The following is a 24,751-nucleotide window of genomic DNA, read 5'->3' as shown; positions in this document are numbered from 1 at the left end:
CGCTCACAGCTCGGCGGCGGCCGCCGCGCGCCCGACCGCGCCCTGCGGACGGTCCATCACACCTTCTTGAAGCTGGCCATGAAGCGGGCCTGGGCCGGCGCCACGCGCGCGCGCAGCTTTTGCACGAGGTTCTCGATTTTGAGGCTGGGCCCGACCTTCCAGCACGCCAGCTCCAGCACCTGATGCTTGGTGAGGTCGAGCAGGCGGGCGCCGTCGACGCCCGCCTGCTGGAAGCTGTCGCAGTAGGCGGCGCACTCGTTGACGCGCAGGAACTGGCCGACGTCGGCCACGGACCAGGCGGCCGGGTCAGCTGCCCGGCCGCCGGCGCCGCCGCGCCCGGCCCCGACGCCGCGTCCACGAGGCGCGGAATGAGCGCAGTCGGCGGCGCGTCCGCGTCAGCCGCCGGCGTCGGCGCCGGCGCCGGAGCCAGCGCCGGCGCCAGCTGCTCCGGCTGCTGCTGCTGCGGGGGTGGCTGCGCCGGCGCCGGCGCCGGCGGTGGCGGCGGCGGCGACAACTCCGGCACCAGCGCCGCCAGCGACTCGTCAGCGGCGGCGGCGGCGGCGGGACGCCGGCCGGGCGGCCGCGGCCGACGGCCCACCATCTTGCGTCCGGCGCGGCGGCGTCCGGCGCGCCGGCCGGCCGGCCGCTCGCCAGCGCGCGGCGGCTCCAGCTTGTAGCCAACCAGCCGGCACCAGCCGACCGGGAAGATGTCAGGACTGGCGGCGTCCACCCACTGGTCGAACTGCTCCTCCCAGCCGGTAAAGTGCACGCGCAGCAGGCGTCCGACCACGGCCGCCACCGTCGCCACACACACCAGCTGCGGGTCCATCAGATCCACCGCCTCCAGCCGCTGGCCCGGCTGAAAGCCGTGCGATAGCGGCGGCCGCTGGAACAGATGCGGCGGCGCCGGCTGAGCGCCCGGCTCGGCCGCCAGGTACGCCTCCCAGGTGAACGTGTCGGCCGTGTAGCCGTGCGGCGGCGTCAGCGGCACGCCCACCGTCCGGCAGAAGCGCGGCGGGAAGATGTATGGCGAGCTGACGTGGTAGCAGAACCAGTCGCCGCCCGGCTGGCCCGGCTCGGTCGGCAGCGTCTCCAGCCGCACCATCAGGTAGCCGCCGCCCAGAACCTGCTTGACGGTGGCGACGCCGATGCTGCTCAGGTTGAGCGGGTCCAGCGCCTCCAGCTTCATGCCCACCTGGTGACGGGAGAGCCGCCAGGGCGGATGTCAGCCGCCGCGTCCGCACAGGCCGCTGCAGCCAAGGGGTGGAGCACAGCTGATGGACACTCGGCACAGCTGGCAGACACAGCCAACAGACACCCACCATAGCGGCAGACACAGCTGATGGACACCCACCACAGCGGCAGACACAGCTGATGGACACCCATTACAGCGACATACACAGCCAACAGACACCCAGCACAGTTGGCAGACAGCCAACAGACAGTGGCAGATACAGCCTGCAGACACGCAGCACAGTGGCAGACACAGCCAACAGACACCCAGCATAGCAGCAGACAAGCCTTCAGACTCCCAACACGGCGGCAGACAGTCTGCAGGCACCAAGCACGGCGGCAGACACAGCCTGCAGACAACCGGCACAACAGCAGACAGTCTACAGACACCCAGCACGGCGACAGACAGCCAACAGACACCTAGTACGGCAGCAGACAGTCTGCAGACACCCAGTAGAGCGGCAGACATAGCCTGCAGGCACCCAGCACAGTGGCAGACACAGCCACAGACCTACAGTCAACAGACACAGGACACGGCAGCGGACACACAGCCGCCCGCAAGGGGCGTCAGACATGTTATATCAGCACCGGCGACGTCTACGCAGGAACACTTCGGCACCCGAGAGGGCTCCGGCGGCGGCGGCGGCCGCGGCAGCACCGAAACGGCCGCGACGAGCAGCCGCGTCACGAGCAGCCGCGTCACGAGAAGCTCCATCACGAGCACCCACGTCACGAGCCACAGCATCACACCAGAGCCGTCACGATGATCGCATTTTGATTTTCGAGCGCGTCGATTGCGGCGGTCATTTAACGCTCACTCACGGGCGTCATTTAACGCTCACTCACGGGCGTCAAATGACCGCTGCAGTCACTCGCTCATACATCTCTCATGTATTCAGCACGCGCGAGTGCTGCACGCGAAACGCGCTGATTCACCAGGCCTGAGTTTGCCACATGAGAACTCGCGCCATACAGCATTAAACGGGTGAATAGATCATCTATAAATTTGGTTTTTCCGTTTGGTTCGAAGTCCATTTGGTTCATGAAATCTAAAACCACCTTGGCTGAACAGGTCAGATTCTCGCGAACGGGAGATCATAGAGACTGGCTCGCAAAGCGTAGGAGCCAGAGCAGTGCCTGTGTTCAGCTTCTACGTGCCGACACTGAACGAGAACACAGACAGTTGACAGTCAGTGATCACAGCGACGGAGCAGAGCCGCCCGCACTCTGACGGCTCTGAACCAGCAGAGCCGCCCGCACTCCACTCTGGCGGTTCTGAACCAGCAGAGCCGCCCGCACTCTGGCGGCTCTGAACCTACAGAGCCGTCCGCACTCCACTCTGGCGGTTCTGAACCAGCAGAGCCGCCCGCACTCTGACGGCTCTGAACCAGCAGAGCCGCCCGCACTCTGACGGCTCTGAACCTACAGAGCCGCCCGCACTCTGGCGGCTCTGAACCAGCAGAGCCGCCCGCACTCTGGCGGCTCTGAACCAGCAGAGCCGCCCGCACTCTGACGGCTCTGAACCTACAGAGCCGCCCCGCACTCTGGCGGCTCTGAACCTACAGAGCCGCCCGCACTCTGGCGGCTCTGAACCTACAGAGCCGCCCGCACTCTGGCGGCTCTGAACCAGCAGAGCCTCCCGCACTCCACTCTGGCGGTTCTGAACCAGCAGAGCCGCCCGCACTCCACTCTGGCGGTTCTGAACCAGCAGAGCCGCCCGCACTCCACTCTGGCGGCTCTGAACCTGCAGAGCCGCCTGCACTCTGGGCGGCTCTGCAGGTCCGGCCCTGGTTAACAGTGGTGGGTTCACCTGGAAAAACTACAGCGTACGCCATTCTACACTTTGCACATCGCAAGCCACCGATGAATGCCAAGCGTCGGTGAAACCAAGTAGCCCATCCCATCTGGCAACTCCAAAGTCTCCTACGTCACAGTTTTCGCCGTGCCGCCGGCGGCAGCGCAGGCGGCGGCCGGGCGAGGCTGGCTGAAGACTGACCGTGAAGCCCTGCTGCGGGGCGGCCGGCAGCGGCGGCTGCCAGTCCTCGGTGACGTCGGTGGCCAGGTACTTGCCCGTCTGGCAGCGCTCCAGGTAGTCGGCCGGCGCCGCGATCTGGTGACCGACCGCCAGCGCCCAGCCCACCGGGTGCACCTGCGGCGCGGACGCACGCGCGGCGGTCACACTCACGCACGCACACGCGCGCGCACGTACCCAGCAGGCGGATGGGGAGCGAACGCAGCTGACGCACACGCACGTTCAGAGTAAAGGGACGCGGTACAAATAATAGTGGTCGTCCGCACGCCCTCGGAGGTCAGTCATGGTCACGGCTAGCGCAAGCGCACGCACAAACACACAAACACACACACACACGCACACACGCACACACGCACCCGCACCCGCACCCGCACACACACACACACACACACGCACACACACATATTGTCCAGGGAGTGGTGCATCAAGTCAAATGGCAAACAACACACACGCACTCCACACAGGCAACCTGTTGTCATGATTTAAAAAGCAGACGTCCATGACGCGGCAGGAACGGTTCACAAATTCCATTTTGCAACGATCAAACTTCACACCAAGATTAATCTCATCGACGACAGCACTGCCGCGCCGCACGGCCGACACGCCACGGCGTCGCCCCCAGTGAGGCGCCACGGCGACGGGGACGCCTCCCTCCCTCCGAGTCGGGACCCACCAGCGGCGAGTTCTCGTGGCACCAGTTCTCGTGTGTGTGTGTGCGTGGACAGAGCCGGGACCCACCAGCGGCGAGTTCTCGTGGCACCAGAAGCCGCCGTCGTCGCTGGGCGCGTCCAGGTAGCGGATATGCAGCCGGCGGCCGACCACCTGGCTGACGGCGGCGGCGCGCACCTGGCCGATGCAGTTCTTGTCCACCACCTCCACCACCTGCTCCTCGCGCAGGCTGGAGCCCAGGCTGCGCAGCACCTGGCGGCCCAGTCACGACGTGTCGCTCCAGCTCAAGTTGAGTCATGTGGGGTTACTCGGGGGCCCGGACAGACCGCGGCGCGACCTGAGCACCCCACGTATATGTGCGTCGCACTGGGTTTAAACGTCAACTTTTGGCCGATGCAGATATGAGAAAATCTGCTTCCACGGACGTTCAAGAAATCGGGGACAGCAAACTACCAGATACATAGCAAAAAGCTAATGGGCGCTGACTGCAACCCACCATACCCAACAACAGGCCAACCACCAGAACATTTGCAGAATGTCAAGTGAAAGAGAACGCAGGTTGGTTCATACATCTGGGTGCCTAAATCACTGGTAAAAATCTGAAGCTACCACGAGCAAATCTCGCTTGATCTATGCCAAATTGGGCAGTGCTCTCCAGTGGTCAACTCGACAAATGCGGCTACATTATGATGGAACTTGGCACACAGGGTGAACAGTACTGTAGCAGAAATGATAGACTGAGTACAGACAGCGGTGACTTTGCGGCGGAATTCGGCAGCAGCGTGCGTGCGTGCTTGCGTGCGTGCGTGCGTGCGTGCGTGCGTGCGTGCGTGCGTGCGTGCGTGCGTGCGTGCGTGCGTGCGTACGTCCGAACGTGTGAACATCCTTATGATGGCGGATTGGTGGCAGAAAAGTCGCCCTCACATTGAGGCCAGCGGGCAGTGCTACCTCACAAAGGGCGCTGACAGACGCGCCGACAGGTGGTGCTACACAGTGATGACAGCTGGCGGGCGGCGTCATAATGCGACGGGCAAGTCGATCTACAGTGTCGCCCTGTGATGCACACCGGCGGGACAGCTACACTGTGGCGGGCTTCGTGTGACGCCGGCTCGGCGAGCGGGCCAGCTGAGGCGGCCTTACCCGGTGATGGAAGTTGGTGGGCAGCGTGCGGGCGCCGGTGAGCCTCTTCACCAGCAGCTGGCTCCAGTCCGCGTGCCGGCTGGCCACGACCGGCGGCGGGATCAGCGGGCGGCCCTGCGTGGCGTACCAGCCCACCGGGTGCACGTCGTCCGAACACAGGTCCAGCCAGCGGCCGGCGCTCTCCTCCGCCGTCAGGCCTTCGTAGCGCACCAGGCCGCGGTAGCCCTCCACGCGCAGCACGGTGCCCACCCCAGCAGGCGGGCTCGAGGCCGCCGCCCGGCGGCTCGCTCACCACCTCCACCTTGAGGCCGACGCACACGTAGTCCCAGGCGGCCGCCAGCGGCGCGTGCCGGAAACAGGGCACGGGCGCGGCACTGAAGTCTGCCTGGCGCAGCAGGCCGTCCCAGCTGAACGAGTGCGCCACCTCGCGGCGCGGCGCCGGCTCGGCGTCCGGCGAGCCGGCCGAGTCGGCCGACAGCGGCGACTCGGGCGGCGCCGGCGCCTCGGGCGTGGCCGGCGCCGAGTCCGGCTCGGCCGCCAGGCCCTCCACCGAGCGCGCGCAGCTCAGACTGCAGTACTTGCGCTCGCGCGTGTAGAACGCGTGCCGCACGCCGATGGCGCCGCACTTCTGACAGCGCGCCATGCCGTCGCGCACGATCGGGATCAGACTCGGGTCGACGTCCTTCTCGTACGTGATGGGGCCCTCAGCTTCAGCTTGGGGTCCAGGTGTACCTGGGGGCGCGAAGCGGTCAGACGCGCAGCATCGCACCGCCCGCCTCCCGACCGACGCGCGGTCAAAAGGGCGGCGCGCAAACAGCCGACGTGCGGCTGCTGTCTCTGAGCCAACTGCGACGAATATCACGGAGAAAGGCGTTTTACGCGCCAGGTCACCGCAACGATACAACGCCATGCCGAACACAACTCGAACGTAACACGGACTTGTGCCATATCATGAAATACAATGATGTACCCATGGCAGCACCCCCGCGCGCCTGACTAGACGTGACTCGACGAACGACACGCGCGACCGACACGCGACAGCTCGCCACACAGCACCCACACCCACACCCACACACGCAGTGCCGCCCTCACATCGCACCCATCGGCGGCCAGCCGGCCCCGGCCACGCACCTTGGGCTTCTTGGCGTTCTGTGTGGTCTTGCGCCGGGCGTCGGGGCCGCCGGCCGCCTCCTCCTCGCCCGCCTCCAGCTCCATGTCGTCCGGCTTCAGCTCCGGGTCGTAGCCGCTGTACTCCTGGCGGCCCGGAACGGAGTCAGCCGTCGGCCCGGCTCACGTGGCGGCGAGCCCGACTCCGACCGCAGCCCAGCAGCGCCCGGACACACGCGGCTCAGCCGGCGGCGCAGCCCCGCTCAAGTGGCGGCGAGCCCGGCTCCGACCGCAGCCCAGCAGCGCCCGGACACACGCGGCAGCCTTACAGTGCAAATGCCATCCATAATCTTGTGGATGTTTTTCTTAATAAAAAAACCTGACAGCCGCCGCGGATAATGAACAGTGTGATACATTATGATATTTTTACGTGCACTGTTGCCGCTTTTGAAGGGCAATACACTCATCATTGTGTTGCCGATGCATAAGAAAGCTATTCAAACATGATGAAAGCATGTATAAATACATTGGAGCAATCCAGGATACAGCAGATCTTCCAACAATGCCCCATAACCGATCCGTGCATCATCATGAATGACAAGAACACTGTTACCAATACATATACTATATACTATATATATATATATATATATATATATATATATATATATATATATATATATATATGCGCCTCCCTCTCCCGCCGCCTCTCACCTGGTACCCCCACTCGGCGAACTCGTGCGGCACGGTGCCAGCCATATCGTGCGGCGCCGTCTGGTCGCCGGCGGCGCCGCCCCCGCCGGCGCCGCCGCCGCCGCCGCCGGGCGCCGGCAGCAGCGACACGGAGCGCGGCGTGTCGCTGAGCATCGGCGCCTCCAGACGTTGTTGAGCATCACGTCGTTGATGTCGGTGGTGAGCAGATAGGGCGCGGCGCCCGTGGTGGCGAACCAGCTCATGTTGTACTCCATGGCGCCGGCCGAGCAGCCACCTGCCGGCGGCGGCTGCCAACTGAGACGGGCGGCGGGCACGCGGCCGCCAGAGGGGCATGCCAGTCGCCGAAGGCACGCCGAGAGCGCGAACACTGACCGTGGCACAGTGCAAACTGGGAATCTCTATGAGGACAGTAATTCACACTATTTCTGGTTCAAATTATTATATGAATCACAAATTACACAAAAGTGTGCCATTGTCAGCTGAAAGAAGTGCAATTCAAAATGTTTGACAAATATTGAAGGTTGGATGAAACTAGGGGGTAGTTTTGTTGCATGTCAATGTTTCTTTCTCCAACTGCACTATCTTACATTACAAATGATGAACATACATTCTAATAAAATAAAAAAGATGCATATCACCATATGATCTCATGTTCTGGGACCCATAACTAGAAGAAAATTAAAGAACAGAATGTTTCACCACTAGTAAAAAAACACAATTTAATGCTTTCAGTAACTACATGAGTGTTTATGTTACTCAAACCACACTCACACAATGTGACATGCAATGTTAGAATTGCAGGACATATAAAAAGCATACATAGATAACTAACTTCCACAGTTGGAGGCACAGGTGTTAAATGTTCCCAAAATCTCCAAAATATCATAGAATTATCCCATTGGTGGACAAAATGTCAATCTAAACAAAATGTCCAGGTGCACATAATACACAAACTACTCAGTATCCCCCCTGACATTATGAAAAAAATTGTATATTAAGTTTCAGGGCACTCAAACTTTCATACAATCCATGGCAGAAAGCTGACAGACTGACCATTACAAAAAGCACCATCAAACATGGCTTGGGGTTATCAGGCAAAATCATGTTCTGAGAATCTGTCATGCAGTTTACGCATCTGAGTGTGGTTTTGTGAAGACGTAGCAGGTATGTCATGCATACACTTTCCAGCATACCTTAATATCTTGCAAAAACCACAGCTTATGGTTTTCACCCATCTAGCACTTAACATTCAGCACTGCACTAAGTTTGATTTGTTCCATGGTGAAACCATTACCACAGCTTCAAAAACACTTTGCCAATGAGTGTCTTTTAATTATATTACAGCAAAGTGTGAAGCACTTTCCACTGCACATGACCAAGCTGTCATGACCAAGGGTATATGAATTTGATTTTACAGTATTAGATGCTAGAATTGCATTTAATACCCTTTGATCATTGGTTCCATACATCATAGAGATCATTCATCAGGAAAAGGTAACAGTTTTATAGTTACTATCACATTTAAGGGGAGTGCTCCACATTCACAATTGGGGTTTTGGTCTGAAATAGCCATCCTGAAGACCTTTTAGTGCTATTCAGGAAGAGTATTTCATTGGGAAGATAATTTCAGGAAGAGTATTTCAGAGTCACCTTGGCATCTAGGATGTCACAATATTAAAGACTTTCAAATTCTGCCATTTCATAAGCCATGCAGTGATCAAAGTAAATAAAAAATTGTCAAGGTCTCCATATCTGGCATTTGCGAGTGAAATTTGCCAGAATTGTTACTGATAAAGGCTGTCAGTTGGCTCTCAGTCCATGTTGTGCAAGGTATAATGATGTAATCACACTATGACACATTGAGGAGTACATTTTCCTTAACAGAGAACTGTGCTGTCTATAGTGGTGTTCCAGCTTAAAAATTACAGCAATAGTCATAATTGAGTTTGTTTCATCATATCTAATGCTTGCTTCACAATCTTCAAATGCAAAGCATTCCTTTTAAGCATTTAACAGATAAGGAGGATTCTTTACCACAAACAAGAAGTTGCAAGCATGACTTTAAAAAAAATGGTAGCCAGAAATTGCAAGCATCTCAAGTATTATACCTGAAAAATATACCTGCCTGGAAAGATTGCTATTACAACCCAAATGAGCATTGTAACATAAACATACAGTTCATACAAGATAAACATTACACCATATTAAACCTAAAGGCTAAAAGAGGCAAGAATAAAGGAAAGCAATGTGAGTTGTCTCATAATTGCCCCATATTTGACTTACTTTCTGATGCTAGAAGCTGTGGACTAAAAATTCACTCTTGATTTATTTTTATAGATTTACCAGTTAATGCTTACATCATATAGTTTTGACTTAAATTCTTTTTAATCCCTGCACCCTGGGACAAAACCATCTTTTATGTCCAGTGACCCCAAGACACAGCTTAAAGAACAACACAAATACATACATGTGGAATTTTTACACAAACTCAAACAATTCTTCCAACACAGGTTAGCAGATTTCAATATAATATGAACACCCAACTTAACAAGTAGTGACAGTGATTGTTCAGCACTACCTCAATAAAAACATTACCTTACAATGCATTACACCAGTCCCTTTGCAAAATTGACTGATTTATAGACCTTGTCAGAGAGCACTTTAACTTGGTGTTATGGCTGGATGGCATCTTGCACAGTTATAATAACAATCATGCAATAAAGTTCTTCACACCCAAATTCAACTCAGCCATTGCCACTCACCATTACAAGATACCCCTCAACTTCAAATGAGGTAGATAAAATCTACATCATAAATTGGCTTTAAATATTTTTTGTATTCATTGCCTGTCAAAGTGTTCAGCTGAGCAAAAACATGCCACTCATCCTAGAAGTAGCAAATGCAGACTATAGTTTCAACCTGACCCTGAGATTTATACCCAAATTTGTAATTTACCAATAAATGAAGAAAGCATCAAATATGTTCATTAACAATGATGGACAGATACAGCAGCAAGAAGCAGCAGACAAATGCCCTTTTCTCATAGCAAACCAATTTTAGCCTGGTGCTAATGCGTGAAAAAATGTGGCACTCAGCCTGCTCCACTGCTTCTTCAGGACCATCACTGCTAATGACAGGGAGAAAATGTGACATATAAAAATAATCCACTGCATGGTAAAATGTACCCTCAATTTGAAATCATACCCCATGCCAAACATGAAAGCTAAAAAGTTTAGATATAAGAAACCCTGTCTTTCAAAGTATCACTAAGGCATTACCTGACTTGTGATATGATAACTTACACTATAGAACCAAATGGCCAGTGATCACAAAAAACATGACTTTTACTGGAATGTGCATGTCTTATTTGTTTATCAGCGAAGCGGGTTCCTCAAGATTAAGTAATGCTGCTCCTCACTTTTCCCATAAGACAACTTCACTTCAAAAGTCCACACCACAGCTCAACAACTAGAGCACAATTACAAACTGGATCCAATGACAGCAAACAAAAAGATCATCCCAGATGGCACTGTAATGAGGTACATTGTTAAATCCTGAGTGAAATAATTGTTCCAACTGATGGAATATGATTTACCTTCAATCAAATCCTTTACAACAGTTTGCACATTTTTTAATAGCAAAATGTCATTTCTATGTTAAGAGCTGCCATTCAAACATAACCAATGAACTTAAGATAACAAATGTCATAGCTACCCCAGTAACGTTTCATTCCAACTAAATCAGGAAAAAGAAAACCTTAAAGCATTCAACCCTGGGGCGGAAATGGACAACATCGAGCAATCCACAACATAAACAAAGACCACGCTTCTCAGGACACATTTCGCGCACAAACCGGCGCAGTCCGTTTGAATTGAATTTTACCAACCCCAGCTCAGAAGATTGGACTTGTGATGTCTTCTTGACACTTCTGCTCTGATGTTCTGGTGTTGAAACATAAATTCACGAAACAAAACAAGCTTTTACATAAAATAATGCATTTTTTGCGCACCACCGCAACACCATTCCAATTCGCGGCAATTGCGCCGCACAAACGGCACGCGAGATCGTTTGTGTATCAGCAATATGCAGACGAATCCTTGTCATAATTACTCTTTTAATTTTTTGATATTTTCATATTTATGCCAATTGCTCATCAGTATTTAGTGTACTTCATAAAAATTGGGACATGATGAGAACATTTCGTTGCAATTACGAATCAAATTCAGGATATATAATCAGCAAGCATCGCTTATGCTGAATGTTTATTGTGCATTTTGTTTTATCAGCAGCGCATACCGCACCCGATCTTCGCACTTCCGAGCATGTTTGATATTGGCGGGGGGCACAATCGTGATTTTTTAAGGGAACCCAGAGCTCATTGAAAAGGTATCACGCCGATTTGCATCTGTCAGGGTGCCATCTAAAGTGAAAAGGTAAATGCGCCCTAATGCCCGCTGGCTATGCTTATGCTTTACTTGCCCCTTGGTTATTCTGTCTGCCGTCCAAAGGCAAAACGACCTAAGACAGAGCCATTAGTTAACGAAGTACTTGAGTTTACAAAGTACTAAAATGGCATCCTTTGGCTTTTGGACGGCAGACTTCCATGAAGCCAAACAAAGGTGCTGCAATTGGGTCTTCTGATCATCATTTTTGATGCATCCTTTTGTGAATTCACCAGAAAAGTGCAATAGGGAAGAGATTCATGGGAATCCGAGTCGAGCCGTTCAAGGCCGACGCTTTTAGAAACCACCTTTTACGACACTGAACAGCAGGTTTTCCAGGTGCTGGCAAAAACCAACACGGAGCCTACGATGTGTGAATACGGAAATGCTGAACAATCCGCATTTACCGCTCGATGAGTTATGGGGGCTAGTCACCGGATTTAGGACCATGTCCGCCGGTTCGCTAATCCAGCCGATCTAATTGCGGCTTCATGGACCACCTACTCTTTGCGCGAGGCGTTGGCAAAACAATGGCCTTCAAATTTCTCGCGGCAGGGTCGAACTCCTGTCCTGGACAGCGCCAGCTCCGTCAGTACATCCAGCGGCATAGCACTCACCGTCCACCACCGCAGCACTCCCCAGTCAACGCATCGTGTATTGTCATCATATGAGGCTACAACCAAAAATACCGCCCGGGCTTCGGTCGAGGTGACGTAAAACACCGCGCCATGCCGCGGGTGCGACGCTGAGCTAACAGGCACTCGGCAGTGTAGCTGGGCTCCTCGGCTGCCCAGGCACGGGGCCGCGAGCAGACGGACGGCACAGCGCGCGCGCACTGACCCGGACCAGTGACATCATCAGCGGTGAAAAGTTGCGAGCTAACACCAGCAAGCCTGGGCGAGTCGCCGGCGCCGCCCTCGGCCCCACCACAGCTCGGCGAAAAGCTGTGATAGCGCGCCCGAGTGCAACGGCCCGAGTGCAACGGCGCGACAGCGGCCGTTCGTCACGCCTCTGCGCACAAGCCGCGGGCGTCCACGCGCAACACCAGGTCCGAGCAGAGGCGTAACAGTCCCGGTGGGATGCGGACCAAGTCCGATCGGGGATCCGCCGCTGCCCCACGGCTTCCGCAGAGCGCACATCTCGCGCAACAGGTGGCGGGCTCGCCGCCGGCCAGGCCGCGTCGCCGCTGCAGAGCACACGCTCGGTGGTTAGTGTAACGGTAACGCAACATAGAATCAGCGGTCGCTACGCTAGTCAAACATTGCTTCCACCACTGCCGCGCCAGTCTGGGGCACCCGAGTCTATGTTCTCCCAGTCAGTTTTGATAACGCGTTTGGATGAGAACGCTGTCGCCGGTAGAGAAAACCGCGTATGGAGTTGAAAGGATGGAGTTGAGCGCTGTCGCGGATAGAGGAGACCGGATATGGAGTTGAAAGGGATGGAGTTGACCGCTGTCACGGATAGAGAAGACTGGATATGGAGTTGAAAGCTGTCGCGGATAGAGGAAACTGTTTATAGAGTTGAAATGGATGGATATAGACAGCGAAAGACAAAAACACGACCGGGGCGAGAACCAGGCGGTGGGGGCTGTGGATAGGAGAAACAAACAAGCAGAAGAACACACAGGAAGAGCGACAGCCAGTCCCAGCACACAACGGAGTATCCGACACCCCCAGCGAACCATTGCAACGGAGCCCAGCATGCAAACCTTCGGAGAAATGCTCAACCCGCTTTCAACACAATTGCGGTTGTGGAAGTTTAAATCACAGACAGTTAACATCGTCCTCGCCGTGTGACCTCGTGTGACCTGGGCAAGAGGACAGACCGGTCGCATGGCTGCGTCTCCCCGACCTTCCTGGCTGTTTGTACAAGCACGAGAGTTACCGTATCCAACACATTTCGGATGCTACCAAACCGCATCAGAGGCAATGCGCGTCCGTTGAAAGGCCGCCCCAGTTCAGGCGATTAATAACGTTGATAAGTTAATCTGGGCTGCTACTAGCACTTAGAGTCTACACAGATAAACGTCTCATATAACGCTAACCCACGCTGTGCAACGAACCACTTCCGATAAACTGTGAGAACAATCCACGGAGTACCGCTAAGGCCACCTCAAAAGGCCGGCCGCTCCGTACAACAGTGACCGCGGACATGCGGCGGGACCGGCTCCAAACATGTTAACGAGGCGAGGACAACGCGCAGGTCATCTATCCATATTCAAGGGCAATTCACGGCCTCGCGAGTTTGCATACGAATGCACCAGGCCACGGCGCGCCACCGCGTGGAACCAACGAGTGTAGTTAGTTGTATCTCTTTCCGCCATACGCCCAGTGACAACATGACAGCGGCCATCCGGCCGTCCAACCCACGTAGGCCTCCGAATCAGCTATTCCGGCCCACCCAAACACACCTCAGGAGCGGAGCTCCAGGCCCAACGTCCTACAACAGATGGGGCCACCTGTCGGACCGGCGGCTCAGAACGTCTCGCCGGCGTCGCACTGGTCGGCCGTGTGGCCGAACATCTCGCAGGCCATGCAGAACTGGCGGCGCACGCCGCGCGCGCCGCCGTGCCGGCTCGGCGGCGGCTCCTCGGGCGTGCTCGCCTGCGTTGGGCACTCGTCCGTGTCGTGGCGGTCGAACTCCTCGCAGATGTCGCACCACAGCCGCGGCGGCGGCCGCGCGGGCGCCGCCGGCGACGCCGCCTCCTCCTCCTCGTCCTCGTCGCCCACCGCCAGCAGGCGCACCTGGCGCGTCAGCTCGTCGTTCCTGCCCTGCAGGTCGGCGATGACCGAGTTCAGGAAGTCGACGTGGCCGGCCGCATCGGCGGCGCCGTTGGTGAGCGGCACGGCCGGCGCCGGCCGCGCGCGCTGCTGCGCCTCCAGCAGCAGGCGCCGACTGGTCTCGGCTTCGCGCCGGGCGTCGTCTAGCTTCTGCTGCTGTCGCTCGAGCTCCTCCCGCTGCTCCAGACGGACCGCCGCCACGTCCCGGTCCCCTGGAGTCGAGCTCCTCGTGCAGCTGCTCCAGTTTGGCTTCCTGCTCCCGCCGAAATGCTGCGTTTTCTCGTTCCGTTGAGTTCAGTTTCTGCTTGAGACGTTCCAGTTCCTGCTTTCGCTCCTGCCCGGCTGCAGCAGAGTCCTGTTTCTTGGAGGCCAACTCCTGTTCAAGTCGCTCCAGCTCCTTCTCCAACTTTTGCCTCGACGCAGCGCCGTCTGCCTCCTTGGAAGCCAATTCCTCCGTCAGCCGCTCCAGCTTCCGTTTCTGCTGCTGTTGAATCGCAGTAGCGTCTTGCGTTACGGACTCCAGCTCCAGCTTCAGCTTCTCCAGTTCCTCCTGCTGTTCCTGCCGAGCCGCGGCGCTGTCTCCTTCTTTGGACGACAGTTCCTTCTTGAGCCTCTCCAGTTCCTTACCCTGCTCCTGTCGGACCACAGCAGCATCCTCCTCTCTGGAGTCACGCTCCTGCTTCAGTAGCTCTACCTCTTGTCGAAGCCGTTGCAGCTCCTCCTGCTGGCAGCTGGCCTCGGCGCGCCGCTCGTCGCCGGCAGCTGCGGAGCTGCGCTGCAGCTGTCGCAGCTGGTCAGCGACTCGCTCCACCTCGGCGCGCCGCTCCTCCAGCCGGCGCTCAGTCTCGGCCAGCTTTGCGTCGACCTCAGCGCGGCCGTCCGTCAGCGCGGCGACGGCGGCGCTCTTCTCGTCGAGCTCAGCTCTCAGCCGCTCCAGCTCCGCCCGACGGCCGTCCGCCTCTAGCTGCGCGTCCCCGCTGGCCGTCACCTGCTGTGCCAGCCGCTCCTTGTCGGCCCGCAGCGCCGCCAGCTCTGCCTCCAGCTCCGCCAGCTGCCGCTCGCGGTCTGACAGCGTCAGCTGTCTGTCGGCCGCCTCCTGCCGCAGCGTCGCCTCCGCCTTCCGACTTCGCTCGCACGCCTCGGCGGACGCGGCCAACCGAGTCGTCGCCTCGGCCAGCTTTCTCTCCCACTGCTCGGCGTCCCTCGAGCCGGCCGCGGCGCTCTCCTCCACGCGCTGCAGCAGCGCCTTGTTCTCCGCCGCCAGCGAGTCTGCCTCCGCCGCCTTGCCGTCGGCGAAGTCCTTCAGTGCCGTGACGCGCTCCTTGAGCAGCTCACCGTCACGGCGCCACGTGTCCAGCTGCGTCTGCAGCTGATCGGCGCGTCTCTCGGCCGCCTGCTGCCGACCGGTCGCCTCGCGCAGCTGACGCTCCAGCTCGTCGCCACGCTGGCGCAGCTCGGCTAACTCGGCGCCGTCAGTGGCGGGGGCCGGCGCCGGCCGCTCGCGACGTTTCTCCTCGGCCAGCTGCGCCTCCAGCTCGGCGCGCAGCAGCGACTGCTCCTCGGCGTTGAACTGCAGGTCCTCGGCGCGGCGCTGCTCGTCCTCCAGGCGGCGCAGCAGCGCCGTGCGCTCAGCCTCGACGTCGGCCTGGTCGCGCGCGGCGCGCTCCGCCGCCCGACGCAGCTCGTCGGCGGCCGCCGCCAGCGCACGCTGCTCGTCGGCGCGCTTCTTCAGCTGCGCCCGCAGGCTGGCCAGCTCGTCGTCCGCCTCGTGCCGCACGCGCGACGCCTCTCCCTCCAGCAGCATGATGCGCTGCATGTTCTCGTTGATGTCGGCGGCGGCGCGCGCCGCCTCCAGGCGCACCTCGTCGCGCTCCTTGGCCAGCGTGCGCACCTCGTCGGCGCGCTCGCGCTCCGAGCGGCGCGCGGCCTCCAGCGCCGCCTTCGCCGCGTCGCGCTCGCCGTCCGCCTTGGCCAGAGCCTGCTGCAGCGCGGCGGCATCGGTCGTCAGGCGGCGCGCCTCCTCGCTGCGCGAATCGCCGGCGGCGCTCTGCTGCTCCAGCTGGCGCCGCTGCTCTGCCAGCTCGTTGCGCAGCAGCGCTGCCTCCTCGTGCAGTCCCTGCTCGGTGCGGCTGCTGAGCGCCAGCTCTGCGGCGCGCTCGTCCAGCAGCCGCTGCTGCTCGGCCAGCTCGGCGCGCAGCCGCTCCGCCTCGGCGCGGCCGGCGGCCAACTCGTCGCGCGCCGCCGCCAGCTGCGCCTGGTGCTCGGCCTGCAGGCGCGCCGGGTCGCCGCCGGCCGCCTGCAGGCGCAGCAGGTCCGCCTGACCGCGCGCCGCCTGCAGCTGCTCCGCCTGACGCGCGGCGTCCGCCTGCGCGGCGGCCAGGCGTGCCTCGAGCTCGGCGCGCACGATGGCCGCCTCCTCAGCGGAGAACTGCAGCTCCTCCGCGCGGTGGCGCTCGTCCTCGGCCGTGTTCTGCAGCTGCGCGTGCGCCTGCTCCAGCTCGGCCAGCCGCTCCTTGAGGCGTGCCGCCTCCGCCGCCGCCTCCTCGCGCTCCCGCTTCGCCGCCAGCACCTTCACCTCACCGTCGTCCACCAGGCTGGCGGCGCGCACCACCTCCGAGCGTTCCATGTCGCGCTCGCGCAGAAGCTGCTCGATGTGCTCCTCCTTCTCCTTGAGCACCTGCTGCAGTGCGTGCGTGGAGGCGGCGGCGGCGCCGGCGGCGCGCGCGCGTGGCGTGGCCGCAGCGGCGCGCGCCGCCGACACGCGCGACGCCTGGCTCGCCACCGACTGCAGCGACTCTCGCGACGTGGAACGGCGCAGCGCGTGCACGCCCATCTTCTGCGAGCTGCGCCGCGCCGGCCGGGAGATCTTGTGGGCAGGCGCGAACAGGCCGTAGTTGGGCCGGCACGAGAAGTAGCGCTTACCGGCCACGGTGCCGTCGTTCTTACCCGAGGGCGTCTCCAGCTCCACGCCCGCCCACTGCCCCTCGGCGAATTCGGTCTTGCCGAGGTAGCGCAGTAGGCCCGTCTTGGAGCCAGAGCTGCTGGAGACAATCACCTTATCACCCAGCTCCAGGTCCTCCCCAGGCGAGGAGATCATTGATGAATCCATGGGGCTTGTGACCATTGATGCATTGGTGGCTCGTGTTCCCATGGCAATTGAGGACCTTCTGGAGCTAGGGACAGAGCGTCCATCTGCCACGGCATCTGCTTCAGCTCCAGTGCTGCCCAGGGGTGTCCTGCTCAGCTTGGTCAGTCTGGAGAAAATACCCCTGTTCTGCTCACACATGAAGTAACGGACACCTGCCACTGAGCCATTGTTCTTGCCATCAGGGGTGTCCAGAACAACACCAGCCCACTCACCTGGGGCAAACTGGGTCTCCCCAATATACATAATCTGACCAGGTTTTGTTCCGCTCACCCAGACTCTGTCCCCAACTCTGAAGCTGGATGTATCTGCTGTCAATACAGTGGCATCTGATGGTTTTCTTGGGGCATCCGATGGCCTTCTTGAGACATCTGATGGCCTCCTTGGGGTGTCAGATGGCTTCTTTGGGGCCTCTGCTCCAGGGTGACCACAGCTGAAATGTTGTGGATCCCCATTTTGTCTTGCCAACCCAGCTGTGGGTCTGGCTAGCCTGCTTGGGGGCTTTACTCCAGACATCTTTCTTGCAGAATCCATAATAGCTGGTTGATCAATCTCCACAGCGGCAGCAATGCCCAAAAGAGCTGGGTGTTGTCCTCAGTTCTTGTTACACACAATGCATTCAGTCCCAGCAACAATAAACACCCTTCCAAGGAAGCTTGAGTGAAAGTACTTACTTCAGCAAGACACAGGTTAATCAGGTCTTCAGATGCCTACAGCTGCAGTCAATTGTGCACCTAGGAAGATCCCCTAAGCCACTACATGCCTTTCTTCCTAGACAAGACGCATTTCCAAGTCACTATTGAAAATCACACCAACAGGTGACACCACATCGCGTGGACACGCCACTCCCTCTCCAAGACATGCACAGCTGTAAAATGTGTCACGCCACGCAGACGCCAAGGCCGTGGATATGTCTCTATGAATCATCCCAACCACCGAGGAATCCACGCTATGCAGGCAGTATCCCATACAAGGCTACGACCGCGGACGCTCGCCCTACAACCATCAAAACAACGCAAGTGATAATCGAAAGTGAGCCAATTGGGCGGTGTCCAGATCACGGAGATGCTGATCGCCTCAAGGTTTTCCTGCTTTCGACCAATCACATACTCGTTGGGAACATTTGGCCCAATTGAACAACTAGAATAATGCAGTTTCTTGCATGAGAGCAGGTGTGAACAAGATGCAAAAGTTCCACATATATCAAGAGCCTTGAAAACAGGACAAACCTTGCGCCATAGCGACGCTTCAGTGCTTTTGAGTTCCGGGATATGTGCATTCGGGGGTTGTCTGGGAGCGTAAGGCTATTTTCGATGGAGTGTTTAACTGTTCACAATGGCTGCTGACCTTCACATATTTTTCAGCTACCTGTCTTGCGTAAGTAGTCTAATCTGCTTAGCCACCATTCATATCGAAATATGGTCTTGGTTTTGACCGGTTTGACAGTAATGTGCCCTTCCTGAAAGTCGTGAAGCCCCGGATTTTGCAAACAGTTTCGAGGCTCTTTATCTACTTTACTTGGTTTTGAAGATCATCAATGCCATGAAAAGATAATATTCTGAGGGAGAATGACCTTGGCATTACATATTGGCTAAATTTCCCAGGCTGGCATGCCATTATGAAATGACATTGGGTGTCTGAGATATCAGCATTGTCCCCCCATGGCTGAGGGAGGGCTTACATGACTAGCTTGCACATAATGTGATTTGCATGGAAAACTACAGCTTATGTATGAGATGATGTGATATCAGTCATTCATTAACATATTTCTTTTACTTCAAAATCAATAGTTGGTCATTACTAGGCTGTAAATGGAGCCAACCAACCAAATCTTACCAAATTGGAGCTGATGGTCTGTTTAAGCATGAAAAGGGTGACTTCACTTTACCTTACCTTATGGGTGGTGGAAATCATGAGGTAGGTAGCACATGGGTCACACTCCCTTCAAGCTCTGATTTGTGTGCTCTTTCCACTGGCTGTGTCATGTCTGATGGTCTGTGAATCAGGGGTGTAGCTTTATGAAAGGGGTGCGGGTGCTGAGCAGGGCAAGATGGCTAAACTGATGGCCAAAATATGCCAAAAAACATTTTCTACCCAGATTTGGCTCACTTTCTAAAGAGATTGAAACCTTGCTTCTAAAGCTGGAGTTGAGCATGAATGATAAATTGGTGGTACACTGCTTTTTGTCCTAGTTTTTTATTTTATTTTAGAGGCTGATATCTGCTTTCTGTGCTGTTTCAGTACCCTGACTTGATAAGAGCCACATCAGATGATGCCAGTCCAACACCTGGGTACCTTCTACACAAAATATCAGGTGAGCTGAATTGCACTTTATTGTTAGATTACACAACTAGTTTCAATATACTAGAACACAATCCAATCATTTTTGCAACATGTGCTCATTTTATTGATGATGCAACTATTGATTGCACACCACAATGTTGTTCTGGTTTTGTGACAAGAAATACTTAGTTGTGAAGAGGTATCCATGTTAACTTGTTCAATACACATTGTTGCTCAAGCTATAAATGTTTGTGCTCAAAGAGGTTATAGGTTTGGTAAATGATTTGTTATTTTCTTTTGAAATCATTATATTTTTAGGGTGTGCCATATCCTCTTTGGTGATGGTTGTAATACTTGATTCTGACCTGGCTGTGTCATCAACATTTTGAAGTATTGTGCTAAGCCAACCACCAGCAATGACCACATTCAAACAGTGCCACTGACTGGGCAGCCATGACCTCTGTTGTTCCGGTGGTGACCCCATTGTGTTACAGAGGTGACCCTCACCTCGCCTGCCCAGACACCAAAGTTGGTAGACTTCATGGTGGTCCGTCTGCAGAACACGTCCTCACCGACTGCCAAACTGAAGGTGTGTAACTGGGATAAGTCTTTGCCTGGAATCTCTGAGGTGCCATGTCTTGTGCTGTACTGTGTTGAGCCACAAACCCTTTACTGGATGTATCAGTGTTGCGCTTCTGACCCGCAGTCAGGCGCCGGACCACTGTTTGACAGAGCCTCTGCTAGATGTTATACTGCCACACTGCAGACCCTCCATCTGATCCCACACTGCCACACTGCAGACCCTCCATCTGATCCCACACCACCACACTGCAGACCCTCCCCCTGATCCCACACTGCCACACTGCCGACCCTCCATCTGATCCCACACTGCCACACTGCAGACAGTCTGACTGATCCCACACTGCCACACTGCAGACCCTCCATCTGATCCCACACCACCACACTGCAGACCCTCCATGTGATCCCACACTGCCGCGCTGCAGACCCTCCATCTGATTCCACACCGCCACCTCGCAGACCCTCCGTCTGATGCTGTACTGCGCGCGCTACGGCGGCCCCGAGTTCCGCCGGCTGCTGCGGTCACGTGACGGTGACGTCACGGCGGCCAGCGCGGCGTGCGGCCCGGCCGACCCGGTGCTGGGTGCGACGCCGCAGCTGTGGGTCCGCTCCACCTCTCAGGTAAGCTTGGCTCGGCCCGAGGCCGACCACGCTGTCCGAACCGAGCGTCGCGCGTGCGGAACGAATGGCAAGTGCGTCATCACAAGCTGCTGGTTGGCGATGCGTGAGCGGTCAGGAACTGCTGGTCAGTGGTGTACGGCGCGGTTCGTCGTGCCAGCTGCTGGCCGGTGACGCTTCAAACGTATCGTCAGGAACGAGCCGTCATAGCACGGCTGTCAGCAGGAGCCGCCGCTCGGTGAAGCGCCGTGTCCGTCGACGGGAGTGGGCGGTGCTTGATGCGCGCGCTGCGTCGTCAGGAGCTGCTGGCGCTGCTCTTCTCGTCGGCTGACGAGGCGGCGGGTCCGCGCGTGCCGGCGCCCGGCCTCGGGCCGGCCACGCCCACGTCCGGCCAGTACCAGGGCTTCGGCGTCTCCACGGCGCGCCGCTCTGGTGAGGCTGCCGCGCCAGGTGGCAGCTTCGCTGTGATAACATGGTTGTCTTACAACCGGGTACGCGCAGACACCCCTGGTTTACTCCGTCTGTTGAAACACTGCGACCGTGTCGATCTTTGATGTTGTTTAGTGGGGTCCCTGGGGACGTGGTCCGCTGAGGTATTGCCCCATGTTGTTTTTTGACACCGGTGTGTGTCTGTCACTAGGTGGCGTCCGACTCTCAGCCCGCGTGCGGCAGCTGATGGAGGACGCCCTGTCGCCCCCGGCCGCGCCGCCGGCCGACCCGCTCGCCACCAGCAGCGGCCAGTACGAGCCGCCCTCGCCGCCCGCCGTCGGCCCTGCGTCCGAACCGGCCGGCCTGCCGCGGCCGCCGCCGGCCGCGCGTCTCCCGGCCGCGCGCCTTCCGGACCCGCGCCTCCCCGCCCCGCATCCCGCACGAGGTACGCAGCCGGGGCGGGCACGGCCTTCGGTGCGGCGTGAAGCGGCGGTCGCAAAGCCTGGGTGGTGGACCGATCTTGAGGCGGGAGTGTTATAAAGGAGACGCTGGTCATGAAGTGTGGCGTTGTCGCGTTAACGTTTGGCGCATGACACACTGACAGATTTTGCTGGGATGTGATTTCCGCGAGTGATGCCGGCGCTTTTTGACCTAACGGTATTGCTCAGTCATTTGGTGTGTAATAGCCGGGCCCGATTTGTCTTGATGGATAGTGCGTCCTCCGCGAGGTGCGGTATCGCCGCTGTGCATCACTGTGAACGGCCCATAGCTCTAGCAAGGCTCCACCCTGTTAGCTGTGCTGTGGGAACATTTCGTCAAGCATTGCCCCATCACGCACTGTTGTGACGCCACATTGTGTCCCTGCTCCCGCTGTCGCCACCGGTCGGATGTTGACCTGTCACCGACCTGGCAGCCGCTGGGCTGACACAGACCTGACACCAGCCGCTGGGCTGACACCGACCTGACACCAGACGTTGGGGTGACACAGACCTGACACCAGGCGCAGGGCTGGCACTGATTTGTCACGACCCTGACACACACAGACCTGGAAGTGACTTCTCACCATCCTGAAGCACACCTGACACACGGCAATGCCAATGTCCCGACGTCTGATGCTGACCTGTGAACCATCGCGTCGCCGTCCGCACATCCCCATGTGACCGGTCACCGACTCGTCACCACCCTGATACTCGCCTGACACCGTCACGATACTCACCTGACACCTGATTCATGATACAGCCGTGACGCTCACCCGACACCGCCCTGACACTCACCTGACATTCGCCTGACACCACATTGACCCTCACCTGACACCGCCCAATACTCGCCTGACACTCACCTGATACAGTCCTGACACTCACCTGACACTCACCTGACACCTCCGTGACACTCACCCGACATGGGCCGGGCCAGGTCACGTGCCGGGCCGCGCCGGCGGCGGCTGGGAGGACTCTGACGACGAGCAGCCGGCCTCCGATGACGTCAGCGTCGGCTCGGACGTGGCGGCCGGCATGGAGGCGGCCGACGAGGCGCCGGCCAGGTCAGTCAGCGGGGGGGGGGGACTGGGCCATCGTTAGGTGGCTTGGGGTGCGCTCCGGGGTCTGGTGTTAACACCGGTGATGGCAATGTCATCACCGTGGCCTCAGAATGGGCTCAGCTGGGCTGCAGTGCCTTGGTGGCACGGATACAATGTCTGTAATTCCTGTAATACTTGTAATACATTTGATACCTGAATGATCTGTGATGCCTGTAATGCCTGTAATATGATACGTGTAATACCTGCATGCGTAATGCCTGTTATAATGCCTTTCATCTTGGCATGTGGTATTAGTTGCGTGCAGTATGGAGGTCAGCAGCAAGACATGTCCTGTTTCGAATCCTCCGGTGGTAACTATTCGAACGTCCAAACAACGCGGTTCTGTGACCGGTAGCCATTCGAGTTCGAAGCCCATTGGCTATGACTTCTCTGCGGCTGCGAATGGGACTGCCGTGCCACTTTGGCGGCTGAGTAGCTGCTACTAGTAGGCTTGGAACAGGCTCATATTTGTAGGAATGTGTGGGTCGAAGCTTACGGGGCAACCAAGGTTAGGGCAACCACGCTTCGGTGTTCTGGCATTCCTGGAACACGTTTTGAGAAGTTTCGTTGAGCTTCCTCGCCGGGCAAGTCGCTGCGTCTTGCACTGTTCGGTGCCACGGCGTCAGCTGGTGTTCGCCTCTGCTGTGCGTCTCGGCGTTCCGCTGGTGGCATGTATCTCAGTGCATTGTCGCCATGCTGCCGGGCGCGCCGTCGGCGTGGCTGCGTCGCGTTCGCCGCCGGCGCGCCGCTCTCACGGCTGCGTTTGCGGCAGGCCGGCCGCCTCGCGCGAGGCGCAGGATGTCTGGGAGTTCTGCCGGCCGGAGCACGGCCCCGTCCGCACCCTGGGCGCCGCCATCGCGCTGGCGAACAGGTAAGCCGACGGCCGCGCGCGCGCCGCTACCGCGCCGCCTCGTGCCGCCGCCGGCCGGACTGCCCGGGCCGCGGCTCTGGTGCTGCGCCGGCCACTGATGTGTGCAAGGGGTGTAGTGTCCTATTCAGTTTGGAGTTTCAGCCCCCGTCCCCCCCTCCCCCTACAACTTGAGCTTCAGCCCTCCCCCCCCAACTTTGGGAAGAAAATGGGCACAATCCGGGGAGTAACTTGTTTTTTGACATGTTTTGGTCAAGTTGGGACACTTCACCGCTCAGCCCCTTCCCCCAACCCATTTTTTTTGCGAAACTACTCCCCTATGTGTGTGTTACGTCCGCGTGCGTCGGACTGTGCAGACTTCGGCGGCTTGGTGTTTGTGTGCGTGCGGTCGTACGTGCGTGCGTGCGTATATGCATACATGCGCGTCCTTTCTGGGTTAAACATGCGGGTTTAGATCTTTAACGTGGACGTCGTCTCTGGCGTAGTGCGAACGAAGCCATGCTACTCGGAATGACCTTTCGGAGTGCAGTGGCTGTGACCTAGGCCCCTACGTTTGGGGTCCGGTTGTGGACCCCAGTTTTGTCATGGCATCCTGGAATCCTGGAATCGCTCCTGAAATCGCTGGCGCACCAGAAAAAGGGAAACTTCCACATGCCTTACTGCTTCTGTACCACTGATGCCAGCACTCGTGTACACATGCTCGACTTGCCGTTCCGTACCCTGGCAGGCTGGCGGTCTGCTGCTCGTGTGACGTCATCGCAGCGCTGACGCAGCAGCTGGCGCGCCCCAGTGACGTCACGCGACTGCGGGCGCTCGTGCTGCTCGACTGCCTGCTCCAGGCGTGGCCGGTGACCGGCGACGGTGGCGCCGCCCTGGCAGCGGCCGTGGCGCCGCGGGCGGCCGCCGCCAGCGACCCGGTTCGAGTCAAGGCCGACAAACTGGGCAAGATCCTGCAGCGGCTGAGGGTGTGACGTCACGACCGACTGGGGATGTGATTGGCTGTGTGGGCCCGCCCGAGCAGCCGGGTCCGACATTGTTATATTCGGCCACTTGGATGCCAATATTTTGTCACGCTATTACGACCCGGGTGGGCAGATGGGTTAGGCATGTAAGATGTCTGGGTTCAGGGTCAAAGG

General features: G+C 57.7%; 2 protein-coding genes and 2 long non-coding RNA genes across 4 annotated transcripts; 1 reads left to right on the top strand and 3 right to left on the bottom strand.

Moving 5' to 3' along the window:
• Positions 1-5: 5 nt before the first annotated feature.
• LOC119109014 (polycomb protein Sfmbt-like) lies at positions 6-5,717 on the bottom strand. The gene is given in 7 exon segments (XM_037232557.1): positions 6-310; positions 652-1,195; positions 3,230-3,382; positions 4,004-4,186; positions 5,075-5,323; positions 5,325-5,498; positions 5,625-5,717. Coding segments are annotated over 7 exon segments (1,650 nt in total). The 3' UTR covers positions 6-56.
• A 61-nt stretch (positions 5,718-5,778) lies between these two features.
• LOC119109017 (uncharacterized) lies at positions 5,779-6,961 on the bottom strand. The gene is made up of 3 exons (XR_005095380.1): positions 6,896-6,961; positions 6,206-6,328; positions 5,779-5,806 (listed from the first exon to the last, which is right to left on the bottom strand). It is a non-coding gene; the product is annotated as an uncharacterized LOC119109017 (long non-coding RNA).
• A 6,850-nt stretch (positions 6,962-13,811) lies between these two features.
• On the bottom strand, positions 13,812-17,214 carry LOC119109012 (CAP-Gly domain-containing linker protein 1). Its single transcript, XM_037232556.1, has 7 exons — positions 16,877-17,214; positions 16,466-16,831; positions 16,135-16,246; positions 15,643-16,026; positions 14,296-15,513; positions 14,067-14,108; positions 13,812-13,877 (listed from the first exon to the last, which is right to left on the bottom strand). Exons 1-7 carry the CDS (start codon positions 17,212-17,214, stop codon positions 13,812-13,814), a joined length of 2,526 nt encoding a protein of 841 aa, XP_037088451.1.
• Positions 17,215-18,553: 1,339 nt separating this feature from the next.
• Positions 18,554-20,128, top strand: LOC119109011 (uncharacterized). Its single transcript, XR_005095379.1, has 3 exons — positions 18,554-18,639; positions 19,504-19,576; positions 20,040-20,128. It is a non-coding gene; the product is annotated as an uncharacterized LOC119109011 (long non-coding RNA).
• The last annotated feature ends 4,623 nt before the right edge of the window (positions 20,129-24,751 follow it).

Source organism: Pollicipes pollicipes, unplaced genomic scaffold (assembly GCF_011947565.3).
Source record: "Pollicipes pollicipes isolate AB1234 unplaced genomic scaffold, Ppol_2.1 Scaffold_7221;HRSCAF=8561_pilon_pilon_pilon, whole genome shotgun sequence".
Taxonomy (NCBI): domain Eukaryota; kingdom Metazoa; phylum Arthropoda; class Thecostraca; order Pollicipedomorpha; family Pollicipedidae; genus Pollicipes; species Pollicipes pollicipes.
Note: the sequence above shows the minus strand (reverse complement) of the source record. Positions and strands in the feature narration are given on the sequence as shown.

Bases quoted from the DNA above. Each gene is read 5' to 3' on its own strand.
- LOC119109012 (XM_037232556.1), bottom strand. From the start codon at position 17,214: ATGATCTCCTCGCCTGGGGAGGACCTGGAGCTGGGTGATAAGGTGATT. The intron at 16,247-16,465 runs GGCGGAGCAGCT...GGCGCTCAGCAG, and splicing joins CAGGCGGACGCCGCGCGTCA to CCGCACCGAGCAGGGACTGC. The intron at 16,027-16,134 runs GCGCGCCGCCTG...CGCCGCTCGGAG, and splicing joins GCGATTCGCGCAGCGAGGAG to CGCGAGCGCGCCGACGAGGT.